General features: G+C 38.9%; 1 protein-coding gene across 2 annotated transcripts in view; it reads right to left on the bottom strand.

Moving 5' to 3' along the window:
• The window catches only part of LOC137093828 (cadherin-22-like), a 247,716-nt gene that overhangs the window by 38,420 nt on the left and 192,497 nt on the right, over positions 1-16,799 (bottom strand). For both annotated transcript variants that reach the window (XM_067458760.1, XM_067458761.1), the window contains one exon: positions 14,195-14,316. In XM_067458760.1, coding sequence (XP_067314861.1) covers positions 14,195-14,316 — 122 coding nt within the window. The remainder of the gene's footprint in view (positions 1-14,194; positions 14,317-16,799) is intronic.

Genomic DNA, 16,799 nt, shown 5'->3' with positions numbered 1-16,799 from the left:
ATGATGATCGCGTCAGCACCCAGCTTCAGCGACGCCCTCCGTCAAGCGTTAACGCCTACGCCCCGTGTGAATGCGGCGTAAAGGTGTCATGAACTGGGTTTTATTTTATACTGTTGTCTGGGGTCAACAAATTACTTTTGTGGGTTTTTTACATTAAAAAACATCATAACTACTAAGTAATAGGTTTTTAAGTGTTTAACTATTTTCTACACTGGCTTTGAGGCTCTCTTCTGAACGCTGGGTTTGATGGGCGTGACACACTGGAGACAACCGGAAGGTTGGCGGTTCAATCCCCGGTTCCACCTGACCAAGAGTCGAGGTGTCCATGAGCAAGACACCTAACCTCAGCTGCTCCTGACGAGCTGATGGTGCTTTACATGACTGACATCGCCGTCGGTTTAGGAATGGGTGAATGTGCGACAAAAAAATTGAATCGCTTTGGATGGCTATAGGGTTTGTTGAAAGCGCTATATAAATGCAGTCCAGTTACCATTGGATAAGATTTGCATATTTAATGAGCTTCTGCTCCCCTGTCAGATCACATGAGGGAAGGATTGTTTTGAAAGCGGCATCCGGAATGATTCTCTCAACCTCAGGGCTCGTAAATGTCTTTATCAAACAATGATTTATTTCTCATCCACCCGCTGATTGGACGATTATGTTTGCATTACATGGCCTGCCCAATAAGTGGATATAAGAACCGTGCAAACACACACACACACGTGCGCATGCGCACTCTTCAAATGTCAAGTCAAGAGAGAGTGAACAGCGCAGACAAAGAAAGGAATATTATTTCACTATTTGAGATTCATCTTTCTGCCAACAGGCTTTTGTTTTGGTAGCCCGTCTGGAAAACACACAGCCTGAGCCCTGGCCCATACATGTCCGAGTCTGACCCCGAATCACAATGAACCAACAAATAAAGGATTCTCCAGCCTGTGACAGTGAGCTAAAGGTAAGTTCTGTTAGACACGTACACATAATCAGTATGATCTGTAACAATGTAATACTATAAAAAACATGTTTTACTGACATAAGTGTGCTGCACCATTCCTGTCGGATCCAATATAGAAGCACAGCATTGTGTTTTAATCTCAATATGTCTGCAAATCCTGCGTCGACTTGAGACATGTTTCCAAACGATTCCGCAGTGAAATGAAGCGAACACGCGTACATGTCTTCCCCATGTGAGCTGGATCTTCATTAAAAATAAATCTAACACAAGTTTCACTTATTCCTACTATTATGATCCGAAGGAAGCTTATGCAGCGACTGTGTCCTTCCACAATATCTTGCTATCTTTGGCATGTTTACTGCTGCTGGCTAGCGCAGCTCAATGAGTCGGTGGGCGGGGCTACTGAATTAGACAAATTGTTGGGCGGGGCTACTGAATTAGACAAATTGTTGGGCGGGGCTACTGAATTAGACAAATTGGTGGGTGGGGCTACTGAATTAGACATGCTTATTATCCTTTAGAGGTGTGTTTCGTCAAGATGCGCACACATACGTTGTCTAAGCCTGCTGTCTATAAAAGCTTTTCTTTGACTAACAAGGAAGTTTTCAGCTCTGAAACTTACAGGATATTCTTATATTACCATGACCTTTATATATCAAAAGCTCAAGGGAAAGTTGATTTCTCAATTCATCACCCCTTTTAATTAATGCATGCATTAAAAAAAAAATCCAAAAAATGCAACAACAAAAAAATTTAACTTTTTATCTGTAACTACATTTATAACTCCGATACAGATAAGAATAAAATATGCATTTTTCTTTGACTTTAACCATGAATGCCAGAACAGGCTCAGTGCATGCAGACTCCTCTCATTATTAATCAGAATGGATATTCAAATGAAAAAGCACAATTCACTACCATACAAAATGTGTCCAAAAAGCAAAAGGGAGAATAAGTGTAATTTCCCTCCTTCCACATAAATAACCCTCATTATCACAGCTGACCTTTCAGTTACTCTTCATTTCACACTTCACATTTTAGACTCCTCCGAGGACCGGCACTGCAAATATATCTGTTTACTTGTCAATTTAAAACATTATTTATTTATTTATAATTTTACTTTTGAAATGACACACACACACACACACACACACACACACACACACACACACACACACACACACACACACACACACACACACACACACACACACACACACACACACACACGCACACACTCACACACACACACACACACAAACAAACACTTACATGCATATATACACTGACCAGGCATAACATTATGACCTTACATTGTGTTGGTCCCCCTTTTGCTGCCAAAACAGCCCTGACCCGTCGAGGCACGGACTCCACTAGACCCCTGAAGGTGTGCTGTGGTATCAGGCACCAAGATGTTAGCAGCAGATCCTTTAAAAACTGTACATTGTAAGTTGGGGCCTCCATGGATCGGACTTGTTTGTTCAGCACATCCCACAGATGCTCGACTGGATTGAGATCTGGGGAATTTGGAGTCAAGTCAACGCCTCAAACTCATTGTTGTGCTCCTCAAACCATTCCTGAACCATGTTTGCTTCATAGCAGGAGCATTATCCTGCTGGAAAAGCCACAACACCAGGGAATACCACTTCCATGAAAGGCTGATCATGGTCTCAGCAATGCTTAAGTAGATGGTGTGTGTCAAAGTAACATCCACATGGATGGAGGACCCAAGGTTTCCCAGCAGAACATTGCCCAAAGCATCACACTGCCTCCGCCGGCTCGCCTTCTTCCCATAGTGCATCCTGGGGCCATGTGTTCCCCAGGTAAGCCACACACACACACACCTGAACATCCACGTGATGTAAAAGAAAACATGATTCCTCAAACCAGGCCACCTTCTTCCATTGCTCCGTGGTCCAGTCCTGATGCTCACGTGCCACTGTTGGTGCTTTCGGCGGGGTCAGGGGTCACCAAGGGCATCCTGACTGGTCTGCGGCTATGCCGCCCCATACCCAACAAACTGAGATGCTCTGTGTATTCTGACACCTTTCTATCAGAACCAGCATTAACTTCTGGAGCAGTTTGAGCTCCAGTAGCTCGTCTGTTTGATCGGACCCCACGGGCCTGCCTTCGCTCCCCACGTGCATCAATGAGCCTTGGCCGCCCATGACCCTGTGGCCGGTTCTCCACTGTTCCTTCCTTGGAGCACTTTTGATAGATACTGACCACTGCAGACCGGGAACAGCCCACAAGAGCTGCAGTTTTGGAGATGCTCTGACCCAGTCGTCTAGCCATCACAATTTGGCCCTTGTCAAACTCGCTCAAATCCTTACACTTGCCAATTTTTCCTGCTTCTAACACATCAACTTCGAGGACAAATGTTCACTTGCTTCCTTTATTATATAATATTATATATAATTATATATAAAATTATTATATAATATAATTTTGTTACATTTAATAATTTATCAGTGATGTGTTTTCATAGATGTATCAGTTTGTTTGATATGTCAATAAAGTTTTTTAAATATCAAATATTTTCCTCATATTTTGATGGTTTCATTGAACATGTAGGATTTAAAAACAAATATCCCCTTCAGACATCAGTTTTGGGAACTGCTGTATGGAATGAGGGTGGGTAAATTGTCATTCTTGGCTGAAATAACCCGTGTGCAGGAGTGGATTGAACACTGGTACAGTGTATGTGTCATCATATGAGCGGGATCCAATCCATCTACACGGCCGTCTGCATGTGTGTGCATGAGAGCGAGAGTGTACTTTTCCCTTCAAACATTAGTCATCTAGCTGGGACTGTCCCGCGGGAGGACCAGACCCTTGTGATCTGTCACGGCGAGCCGCTCTGTGCCGTTTGATGTCTTGTGTGGAGTTGACAGGCCTCTCCTCCCCGGGCTCTTCTTAGTATTTGCCTCTCCGCCCGGCCGTTCCCTGCACACGCGACACTATATGATATCTGTCTCTTCTCATCCGATCAGGCCCTTGTGCCCAAATACCACAGGGTTACGAGCCGAATGCCACACGCTCAGACTGCTTCGCATGTCAATCTGAACAAGGGTCAGGCATGTAGATGATGTCAGATAATGAACGAGATCATGAACGGGACACTGCGTGAATCAGAGACCTCTGGAAGGAAACCTGAAATGTGGCTTTTGTAAGGTAATTGTGGGTAAACAGCACTTTTTGTAGCGGAAATGTGAATTTAGGGAGGACAAAACACTGGTAACAGTTTACAAAGTTAACTTTATTAACGAGCAATACATTTGTAGCAGCATTTATGAATCTTTGTTAAGATTGGTTAATGGTTAGTTGGTTAATGTTTAATGGATATTTTAATTGTTAGTTCATGCTAACTAATGTCGTTATTATCAGCTCTAATCTGTTCCCTAATTTTTGCCCTAAAAATACATGGCAGTACCATGGTCCTAAAAATACACACTAGTATCACGGTTCTAAAAATACACACTAGTATCACGGTTCTAAAAATACACAGTATAAAAAAAAAATATATGCCTCACTGTAAAGTTTTACTGATATTTTAGATATGGTACAATAGTAATACCATGCATTTTTGGACAATAACATGATAGTGTGTGGGGTTTTTAGTGCTATAGCCGACTATAAAAAAATCAAAAGCATGGATACCGTGGCCTGACACATCTACCTGACACTTAAATCCGTGTGAGCTCATAAACACTTTCTCCTTCCATGTCTAACAGCGGTGTGACATCGCTGGAAGGGGAGTCGTGCCCCCGGAGCCAAAGCAGCTTATGAGCGAGCGGCTAAGTCCTTTTTCATGTCTTTAGCCCTCTTTCTCTCTCCCTATGTGTGATTTATTCACCTTTTACACACAAACAAATACGCTGTGTTGTCATCCTTCAAATGGGATCAAACTCTATGCATTTAGCGGCTTAAGCTAATCTGATTTCACTGTTGTTCTATCAGAAACGCAAGTGGTGACGCTAGCGAGTAGAGAAAGGGACGCCGCCAGTATGGCACATGAACTAAGCTGGATAATTGGGCCAGCAGTAGAACGCAACATAATGCAAAACTGCACAAGTGGGCATATGGAGAGAATATGATCTGGTTTGCAAACTAATCAAAGACTTTTATTTTATAAGGAATTTCTGGGTGATTTTTGAGGGACAGTCAACTGAAGTTTGTCCTGTACAATCTAAAATGTCTTCTGCATAAACAGATATCTACTATCTTTAAAGACTGTATGCTATAATTTTGAAATGCAAATCTATTATAAATATATACAAGTATACAATAGGTTTCTGTTATTTAACATTGGTTAATGCATTCATTTGTTAATCAATCTTTGTTAATGTTCATTAATACAAATGTTACTGTTTATCAGTTCCATTGAATACCATTAACAGATTATAATATTGAAATTAACACCACTACATCAACATGTACGTTTTATTGTTAGTTCTTGTTAATTAATATACTAAGGTTAACAACGGAAACCTTACTGTAAATCTCACATTATCCAGTAAAGTTGTGGATCTTTAAGAATTGAACTGACAATTTATAATTTATAATGACAATTCAGTCCAGAATTTGAATCTTCATTTTAATATAATTTTAATTGAGCTTACAAACACAATACAGAATGTTTGAAATGCAACCTACTTAAATTTGTATATTAGGTTATATATTTTATCATATGAAATATAGGCTACATATTAGTTTTTATATTTCATAATAAATTAACCTTTGTAGAAAGACTTAATTTCCCAGAATGCATCATTTGTGTTGAATTCCTCTGAATTTCAAAATGAATGAATTCCTTTAATTCCCATTTCAATTCCAATTCAACTTTGTGTCTTGTAGCCAATTAAATGCATTCAATCAACTCAAATGACCACTAATTCATAAATGAAAAGAGAGCCAATCCTTCAGTTCAAAACTGCAATCCCCAATATGCATCATAACAGAAAGTGCTTGAACCAAAAATACAAAATTATACACTGATTTTGATCATGTATTATGTACAGTAGTACATTTTAAGATTAATGGCTTGCTGTATTCCTCATTTGTAAGTTGCATTGGATAAAATGAATAAATGCTAAATAAGAATTCTCAATTCTGATTGGCTGGAAGGTGTACAGTAAAACCAAATGTAACAGAGGCCAGCTAGTAGTTGCTGTGCGATTAAACCTCACTCCTCTGACCTCAAGATGCTCTAGCGACTGATTCTAGAGGTTGCAGCCTTTAGCCTTCTCGATAGAGCGTCCGATTCTCATACCGGCAGACCTGATTTCAAGTCCCGCTTGGAGCGTGTGCACTACTTAATCCTCATTTGTAAGTTGCATTGGATAAAAGTGTCTGCTAAATGAATAAATGCTAAATAAGAATTTTCAATTCCGATTGACTGGAAGGTGTGCAATAAAACCGTTTACTGCACATGTAACAGAAGCCAGCTAGTATTTTGCTGTGTGAGTAAACCTCACTCCTCTGACCTCGAGATGCTCTAGCGACTGATTCTTGAGGTTGCAGCCTTTAGCCTCTATGATAAAGCGTCCAATTCTAATGCCGGCGGACCCGATTTCAAGTCCCACTTGGAGCACGCGCACTATTTTATATCTGTGACTCAAAGCAGGCAGAATGCTAGATCTATCGAGTCGTAACTGACGAAACTAACCGTCAGTTTTACCCTTCCGGTCAAATATTGCGCTGCAAACGTCAATAACAGCTTTAAAGGTCCTGTTCTTTGCGATCCCATCTTTGTAATGTTGCTGTTAGAGCATAAATAATACCTGTAAAATTATAAAGCTCAAAGTTCAATGCCAAGCGAGATGTTTTATTTAACAGAAGTTCCCTTTCTAAGCCTACAGCGAACGGCCGGTTTGGACTACACCGCTGCACTTCCTGCTGTAATGACGTCACTAGAACCGTTTGTTGACTAGCCCTCCGCCCACAAGAACACGCAAAATAGTCTAGTTGCTCTCCCACGTGGAGAAGAGCGCACATTGAGTGTGTGCATCTACCTGTTATGGTAAGAGGTACATTCTGGGCTAAGCTGCTGTCCAATCACAACATGGGAACCGCTGGCCCAATCAGAACTCGTTACGGGTTTCTGAAGGAGGGACTTCATAGAAGAAGGAAATCATCAGGCCGTTTTTAGGACAGAGGAAACAGCGCTGTACAGATAAGTAAATAGTGTGAAAAATAGTGAAAAATCAAATCTTCAAAAACACATGAAAAACGGGACCTTTAAGTTGTCAATGCTGGCAAATTACCATGGTATAAGTGGAAAAATTCTCCTCTGCTTTGCGCTGGCGGTTCTTTGCCTCCACATCGTACATTAAAATGTTTAATGCACAGCTAGCCGTCAAGTTTGAAATGTCAAGTCAAGTCAAATTTAATTTCTACAGCACATTTAAAGGCAACAGAGTTAGGCCAAAGTGCTGTACAGTAAGACAATGTGCATATAAAAAGAAAGCATAAAAAGAAACAAGGCATCTAAAATATAAACACATTAGACACATTACAATTCAAATAATTAATACATGTAAAACTCTACCAATCTGGCTCTAATCAAAAGCCAGAGAGAACAGATGAGATTGTAAAGCTGGCTAATGAAGGAGCAGACCTCACACTGAAGGGCAGACTGTTCCAGAGTTTAGATGCTGCAGCAGAAAAGGCCCGACCATCCTTAGTTTTACAGCGAAAACATGGGACAGGTAAAAAAAGCTGATTACAAGACCTAAGAGTTCTTTGAGGAGTGTAAGGAATCACAAGGTCACTTATGTATTTTGGTGCCACACCAGATAGAGCCTTGTACACAAAATCGATCCTGACCTTAACAGCAAGCCAATGTAAAATCACTAAAATGGGAGAAATTTCATTGTCGTGCCAGTAATCGTTCTTGCTGCAGCATTCTGGACAATTTATATGCCCTTCCTAAGGGCTATATCAAATGAAAATTAGCCCATGATTTACTCACCCTCAAGTCATCATATGTGTATAAGACATTCTTCTTTCAGATGAATATAATCAGAGTTATATATATAAAAAAGAATTGGCTCTTCCACGCTTTATAAAAGTGACTTGATGGGTCATTTTTGAAGTCCATGAAAGTACATCTATCCATCATATAACTGCTTCAAACGGCTCCAGGAGGTTAATAAAGAGCTTCTGAAGTTTATAGACTAAAATACCTAGCTTCCGGGGGTCAGTGGTACACAAGTCGACTTGTGCTAAAAGTGTAACCCTCTGAAGCTCTATCAAGTGCAAGAACTGTTTGTTTGAGCACCTCCACCAGCTCAACACAGCAACACTGACACAACCAGCCTGTTTAAAGACTGTAAAAATGATACACTACAAACATCTTATTTGAGCCGCTGAAGGAACCGTGCGACAGAGTATATGTAGGGGGCTGAGGATAAAAGCATAAAAGCAATGAAATGTAAAATCAGCTTTTTGTGACACTACAACTAGTAACCGTTCCTAACTCGCAAGCCAATCTGAGGCTGAATCCACTGAAAAGTGCAAGAGCTGTTTGTTTGAGCATCTCCACCAGCTCAACACAGCAACACTGACTCAACCAGCCTGTTGAAAGCAACAAATCAGCTATCATGGTGGCAGATTTATTCAAAACGCAACTCATGTGAAGAGCATAAGTTCCCTCTCGTGACTCAGGCGCGGGTTAAAATGATGTGTGTAAAAACGTCTCATCACTGAAGGATCCGTGCCACAGTGTTTATGTGGGTTTGTGCATCTTCTGCAAAGCTTATAAATGACTCTAATTGCGTGTTCCTCCACAGGACTAATTTCTACCACAATCACCCGAGTGATTAATCACAGAGCAAAAGTTTGAGCGCACAAACACAGCATCTTGCTCCGCGGGTGTCTCTTACTCACCTAAGCCAATTTAGTCAACACAACGCAATGGGGGACCCCGGGGTGACGGGCTACAAATCACGGAAACATGCCACAGGTTATCGTAAAGCTATTACAAAAGCTGCATCGCTGAAACTACAGCAGAGTCCTGCGCTTAATGAGAGAAATTTATTATGTTAAGCCATCACCGGATTGCACTTTACCTCCGTATTTGGGGGACAGAGATGCTTGCAATTGCTCACCTTAAATGTGCTTCAGAAACAGCGGGTATCACGGCCCTTCTGTTTGAAATTGTCCTGTTGAAAGATGAAATGTCTCCTGAGCTTTTATTCGCTTTTTCTACTCGACTCAGTAATTGTGTAGCACTCAGTCTTTTTTCTGTCCACTGAGTTGCCCAGATGAAAAGCAGCTCCACAGCGTGATGCTATACCACAGAACACATGATGATTGTTGAGGTTTGGGAACCGACCATTTCGCTTTGAGTTATCAGTAAAAAAAAAACTAAAAAAAACCCTCAAACCTTTTTCCATGCAGGTAAACTTTTACCTCACATGACTATGCTGCATTACCTGAATACCTTTAAAAAATCACTGCAAGCGACAATGCTGCTTCTCTCACACGATTCCTTCTAGTTCTAGTGGTTTCCAAGAACATTTTCCAGATGTGTGATTTGATGTCTTTTCCATATAAAGTCAACATGAAATCTGTAAAACTGCATTCTACCATCTTAAAAATATATCTAAACCAGGGCTCTACGCTAACTTTTTTCTTGAGGAGCAAAAACTAAAATTAGGAGCACAGTCAACAATTTAGGAGTACTTTCTAATCCATCAAACACAATTATAACTTTCCCATTACAGGGTCTCGGCTGAATAACTTTAGTAGCTTTAAATCTTGAATGCTGCTGTTAAATGCTCTGGTGAAGAGATAAACATGGCGGACTGCGTACAGCTCTCTGAGGGCGGAGTCTATGCTAATGGGGCGGAGTCTGTCTGCAGTCATGGGCGGGAGTCAATCATGAGACACTGCTCATGATATATAGCGATTAAAAAAAAGAGGAGTGGGTGTATTTTTACCATTATAGGGTGGTTGTGAACACACGAGAGACTCACATTTAGGTTGAAAAACCATGTAAAAGTGAATTTTGCACAATAGGTCCCCTTTTTATGCACATTTCTTGGTTTTCTTGAATGCTATTCCAAAAAATAAATAACTAAACAAAGAAACAAAAATACATAAAATGATAAAAAACATATATACGTATAAGAGGTAAAACATAAATGTAAATAAAGTGTGTCTTTGAAAGGCTGTTTAGTCTTCATTGTCAATCACATTCACATGAATCGCTGTGGTTTTATTCTGAGAATAATGGTAGTTAATATAGTGACTCACTGGAGAATTTAATTAATCATAATTATGTACTTGTTGGAACAACAATTTTTCATCTTCATCAAGGATATTGCTCAAGATTTGTTTCCTAAAAAAAGAGAAAGCGTTTTAATGCTTAAAATAATAACACAAAATAAAACATTAAAATTCATCGCTGCAAACCTGAGGACAAAATAAAATATATTTGAATGGTTAAACATTTTTGTTTTTAAAGAATGAAAAGAAAGTAACATTCATTCCTTTCTTTTTCCAAGGGTGAAAATGGAAGACTACAAAGGGCCCTTCTTCCACACATCTAAAAAATGTAGTACAAAGGTTACTAGTTCTTTACAACATCAAAAAATCTCAAAAAATCCTTAATCCCACAATAACAATCCTCATTCAGCGGCTCTATTGTCAAGCGAAGCCCTCAAGCCACGCAGAATGAAGGAGTTCACACAATTTCCCATGACATCTCCAAAAGCAAACAACCTTTTGTTGTTCTGTACATTTCACAGATGCTCAAAAAGAGGGCTTGAAAATGTTCAATCGCACAGGATCCACAAATAAACAGTGCACAAATAACAACTTAAAGACCACTTCGAATCATTTATGCTCACATTGTGTCTAACGCCACTAAAAAGCAAATGCGGAAACTACGGTCAAACGCAGCACCTGCTCAATGTCAAGCACCTGGATAATTCCGCTATTATGATGTTTTATTGTAGCTCGCGGATAAAGATGTGAAAATGACTCGTTTTTCATATTCAATGACAGTATTAAGAAAAAAAAAATCTGTCCTCTTCAGAGCAGTCAAGTGAGCTTTATTTATAGCACTTTATACAATAGAAAGCAGCTTCACAGTGATAAAAAGGAAAGTAGTGTTGTAAACTTTATCAATGATGGAACAAAAACATTTTCAGCATACTAGGATCAGATTATACTCTTTTGAAAACATAGTTTAGTGGCCTTAGGCTATCCGGTTGTTCAGGCTGACGTCACGCGGCAGTGCTTCCGGGTCCAAACGCTCTATCTTATACCACAAGAAAAACTACAAATGGTGCTAATATACACACACAATGTGGTGTAATACTACAAAAAAGTTATAATAATAACCTTTTTCAAAAAATTCCAGAGGGCCAGACAGCGATTCATCTTTTATAAATCGTTAAAATATTAATGTATGTGACGCTGTGAGCACAGAGACTGTTGTGTAGACTGTAAGTATTTAAAATCTTTAACTTGTTTAAATGTTTGATGTTTAATATGAAAAAATAGCGCTCATAAACGGACGTCAATCGCATTCTCAAGTGAAACGAGTTGAGGTTTGGATCCAGAAACGTCATTCCTTACGTCACGACTTAACAAGCGGATATATGAAGAGTTCATATACATATACATGTTTAGAAAAGATGAAACTTCTGTCATCATTTATTTACCTTCGTGCTGTTTCTTCATTTTGTCTTTTGTGGAGCACAAAACGTGAGTTTCTGAAGGATAAAAAAGCTCTGATCCAAAAGGACAAATACAGTATTAATCCCTATATATATATATATATATATATATATATATATATATATATATATATATATATATATATATATATATATATATATATATATATATATATATATATATATATATATATATATATATATATATATACATATATATATATATATATATATATATATACATATATATATATATATATATATATATATATATATATATATATATATATATATATATATACATATATATATATATATATATATATATATATATATATATATATCAGCTGTCATTCATATTCACATAATTAAATGAGCCTGATCTCTGATGATTTATTCAGAACAAAATTGTATTAATATAGTGATTAGTGAAATGTATTTTATCACACTTATTTAAAAAGTACTTATTTTTCAAAACAACAATTTTTCATCTGTGCAACACAAAGACTGAATATCATATTTTCATTGCTCAAGATTTTGATGTTTTCTGAAGACTTTATGATTTCTACATAACATACATTTTAACTGAAATATTTTCAATGATTTCAATGTTGTATTTATAATCATAAGTACTATAATTTGTATGTATAGATAAATACACACACACACACACACACACACACACACACACACACACACACACACACACACACACACACACACACACACACACACACACACACACACACACACACACACACACACACACACACACACACACACACACACACACACACATATATATATACAGGTGCTGGTCATATAATTAGAAAATTATAATATCATCAAAAAGTTGATTTAGTTCACTAATTCCATTCAAAAAGTGAATCTTGTATATTATATTAATTGATTACACACAGACGGCTATATTTCAAATGTTTATTTCTTCAAATTGTGATGATTATAATTGACAACTAAGGAAAATCCCCAATTGAGTATCTCAGAAAATGAGAGTATTGTGAACCGGTTCAATACTGCAGACACCCTCAGGTGCCTCACTCTAATCAGCTAATTCACCAAAAACACCTGCAAAGGCCTTTAAATGGTCTCTCAGTCCAGCTCTGTAGGCTAAAAATAATTGTAAAATAATTTTACGTAATTCACGCAAATAGATTACAGAAGTATATGAATCTGCGTCATTGACAGTTATGATGTTAGAAGTCTGTAGTTATCCCAATCACACTGAGCATCGACAGCACCTGTAACCCTAGGAGGAGGACATTTCCCTTCTAACTCCATTACGCTTCTCTGTTTGTGATCAGGCCGTTAAACTCTGGGAAAGAGTTCAGTGATCCAGTAATCGAAATTATTGAAACTGTCCAAAACTTTTTTTTTTTTTTTTTTTTTTTTTTATAAATAAATGTATTATATAATATAATTATATGAACTTATATTTGGTGTCCTTTTGGAGACTCCAATGATTCTTGAAGCTTGCAGAAAATTTGGAACAGAGATTTTTTCTGCACTGCAGAAATTCACTTCTTATGCTCCACAATGAACAACGCGAATGTCAGGGTAAATAACTGATGATAGAAGTTTTCTTTTTGGCTGAACATGTGTTCTTTTATTCCATGCGTAAACAAAAGCAACAAGTTGCGGTGAGTTTGTGAGTGAGTTTGCTGCACCCCTGACGTGACATCGAGCACTTTTTTTCCGCAACTAGTTTATAAATTGCCTTTGGGACGAAATGTCAGACGGATCATTCTTTCCAATTGAAAAAGGTCCAACGCAAGAGCAAAGCAATAATGAAACTATTTTGACAAAAAAACGGGAAAGCGATTGGCTCCGTAGCGAATCTGACACTCACTGATTGTTCTGCCACGACTCCCATGTTTCTGTCCGGGTTCGGGGGTCTTGTGAGGTCAGTGGAGTCTCTCAGATGCTTCACTTTTTAGGACACGGCCAAATGGGAAGAAGAGATTGGTGAGTTGAGCCAAACTACATTAGCCCAGCGAGATCAGACGAGATATTGAGCTTTGGAAAAACAAATCTTGTTAGGCGTTGTAAACTGCCGTCAAACTGAATCAGAGAGGCTACTCTGAATGCGGCATTCCCACAATGCAATTAGAATCTCAGCACTTCATCACGCCGCACACCTGATGTTCCCCAAGCGTTCTGCAACTGATATATATTAACGGTCAGCCCAGCTGTCTGAGGGGAACTGCGTGATGTGTCTGATGTCAGATTACATATGCTTTTCATGGAAATTACAAATTTTCCCTGCCAGGTACCAATCGCTGCTGACAGCTTTATCAACACAAGAAGCCATTGAGAACAACTAAGTCAGTGTCTTCTGACCGGAGATATCATCCTGAGGAAATCGACAGCGTACCTGCAATACTGATGATATTTGTGTGGAACAACAGATCTCGTTTCCGCCGCCTTTCAAACGCTGATGCGATCATGGCGAGGCGGCTCTGGCGAGCATCATTTCTGATTAGATTGATGTGGCTTCTCTAATGTGCAAAATATTGAGACGTTATCTCACCTGGCCAGGTTTGGCGTCCTCGCAGATTGAAGCCTCGTAAGGAGTCGCGAGTTCGGGGGGGTTGTCGTTCACGTCCAGGATTCGGATGCTCACCGCCGTCTGAGACGCCATGGACTGGTTATCTGAAGGCAGACGGGGATTAAACGATCATCATAATGGACGGGAAGACATACGAAGCTCTGAACGTTTTAAAAGTAACATTTAACGATATTACATTTGTGTAGGTCAGCTAGAAAGATGTGACGATAGGTTCAAAACAGGTTCATTTATATCTTGACATTATCATCATGGCTGCATTCCAGGATGATAATGTAAAGATTCATTCAAGGCTCAGACCATGAAAGAATGAAGAATCATTTCCACACCTGAATCGGCAACTCTGAGTCCTGCGGAGCCCCGCGCATGACATGCAAAAAACTAGTAGGCTAAATCATGCAAACAATTTACTAATTCGTTCCCTCGACTTACTAAACGCACAATTTATAAATCGAAGGAACGAAATAGTAAATTGTGCACACTATTTACTTTTTTTTCTTGCATGTCATGTAAGGGGCTCCGTAGAGTCCAACGCTTAAATTCACTGAAAGCCTTTGGGATGTGCTGGAGGAGACTTTACAGAGTGCTGGAATACACCTCGACCCAAAATGTATGCATCTCTTGATGGAATAATGATGAATAAATGTTGTGATGTTATTAAACATGTGGACATATGGAATAATGATCTAAACATAGACTCTTAAGCTTTCGCCTATCATGTATATAAGTATTTAAAATGAGATATATTCTGCATAAGTATTACAGACAGTGTATTGTATTCGGCCCCATTTACACTGCATGGTTCAACTGACCCAATTCCGATTTTTCCCTCTCATGTGGCACAGATCGGATATGACGTGAACGTGTAAGCAGGAGATAAAAGCATGAATTCCGATATCGTCAGATCGGATCTAGGCCTCATCCATATGTGGTAAAAAATCTGGTAATATGATTCGGATAAAGCGGTCAAATCAGATATTCCCCTTTAAATACAGGTCATACGTCACTGAAAAAGGCGAATGACGCCAACCCAGATGGACACGAACTGTGATCAAGGACTCTCCTATTTTTTTCTCCGCCTTATGAGAGCAATGTTTTGGTGCCCTTTAAAGTGCGGAAAGCAAAACACTGAATAATCATTTTGTCTGCATTCACTGCAATGTTTTACTTCATTTTCCGGTTAAGAACGTCTTGGGCTGTTTCGCCAGTGAACAGTGTAAATGCAAATATCAGATACGTGTCGCTTTTTAAAAGATGATGTAAGCAGCTCGTCCAAAAAAACGGATATAGTCACCAAATTGGAATTGTGCGCTGCATTGTAGATGCAGCCTAAATGTATTTCGGCACATTTTTTCAAATATAAACATGAATAAAATCTGCTTGTTGCAGAAGACAAAAATGTTTCCATGAAGAACCTTTAACATCCTTGGAACCTTTCCATTGCACAAAAGGTTATGTACACTGAATAAAGGGTTATTTAGATGTTTTTAATGTTCTTTGCATTAAGAAGAAAAGAAAAAAGATCAGTTCACTGAAAGGTTATTTGGCCAGCCACGGTTCTCTGCTAAGCACCCTCAAACGCATACAAGAGCACCCTCAGTTGATACTGTAATAATATATTGGCGAAACAGATTTGGCAGATTTGCACATTTGTTTGCGCTCTGGAAAGTGTCAAATGCATGTATAAGAATGTATTTTTGAAGCGTTTGTGTAATGTAGCCAGTCACAGATAACATATTTTGTCATCTCTTGAACACAATGTGTAATCAAAGCAACAGCATTTTGGTGAGCGACCTTGGTTCCCTTTCAAGGCTAAAGTCTATAAAATTCATTGAATAAAACTATTGATTTTCATGCTGCTAAGAGGACCGACGGCCAATTGCATGCTTCAAAGTTTCGGAAGTGACATCTAAATATAACTGGATTCACTCTGCACGAGACAAAAAAAATATCCTCCTGATGCCCAAAATCAATGTTTTGCCTCTGTAGAAGACAGTATACGACAATTCACCATAACGTCTCAGCAGTAATAGACGAAGCGCTCATATGGCAACGCTAGTAAATTGCTTGGGATTCAGACAGTTAACATGATTATTGAGGGACTGATTAACTAATTCAGGAGATAGGCAGCAATACATGAAATGCCACCTTGGTAAAGTAGATGTAGCGCTAGTCTACTACCATCATTTTTAATGAGCTTTGGCCTACCACTGAGTAGTTATTTTAGTGACTGTTGCTGTTTGACAATATGTTAGGCTCTGGTAGTTGGTCTATTTCCCTGTTATCTAACTAAGAATGCTATGCTTTCTGTTGCTCGGAGTCGGATCAGATGACACAGACATGATTGAGCTTCTGATGGTGAAAAGGATAGCACGTTGTAGACTAGCGCTACTCAGCATATGCTGTGATGATGAAGTCAATGTGGTACATGCATCAGTCAATAATCTGCAGTAGCCTATTGCTATTCCTATTCTTCCAATAACGTTTGATCAGTAGCCTACATGAGACTAGAAGTTCTGTCTCTTCCTTGGCAGTGACTGGCAATGTGTTGGATCTTCAAAAGAGACCT

This window comes from Pseudorasbora parva, chromosome 12 (assembly GCF_024679245.1).
Source record: "Pseudorasbora parva isolate DD20220531a chromosome 12, ASM2467924v1, whole genome shotgun sequence".
Classification (NCBI taxonomy): domain Eukaryota; kingdom Metazoa; phylum Chordata; class Actinopteri; order Cypriniformes; family Gobionidae; genus Pseudorasbora; species Pseudorasbora parva.
The sequence above is the reverse complement of the archived record's forward strand: the minus strand, read 5'-3'. Positions and strand labels throughout refer to the sequence as shown.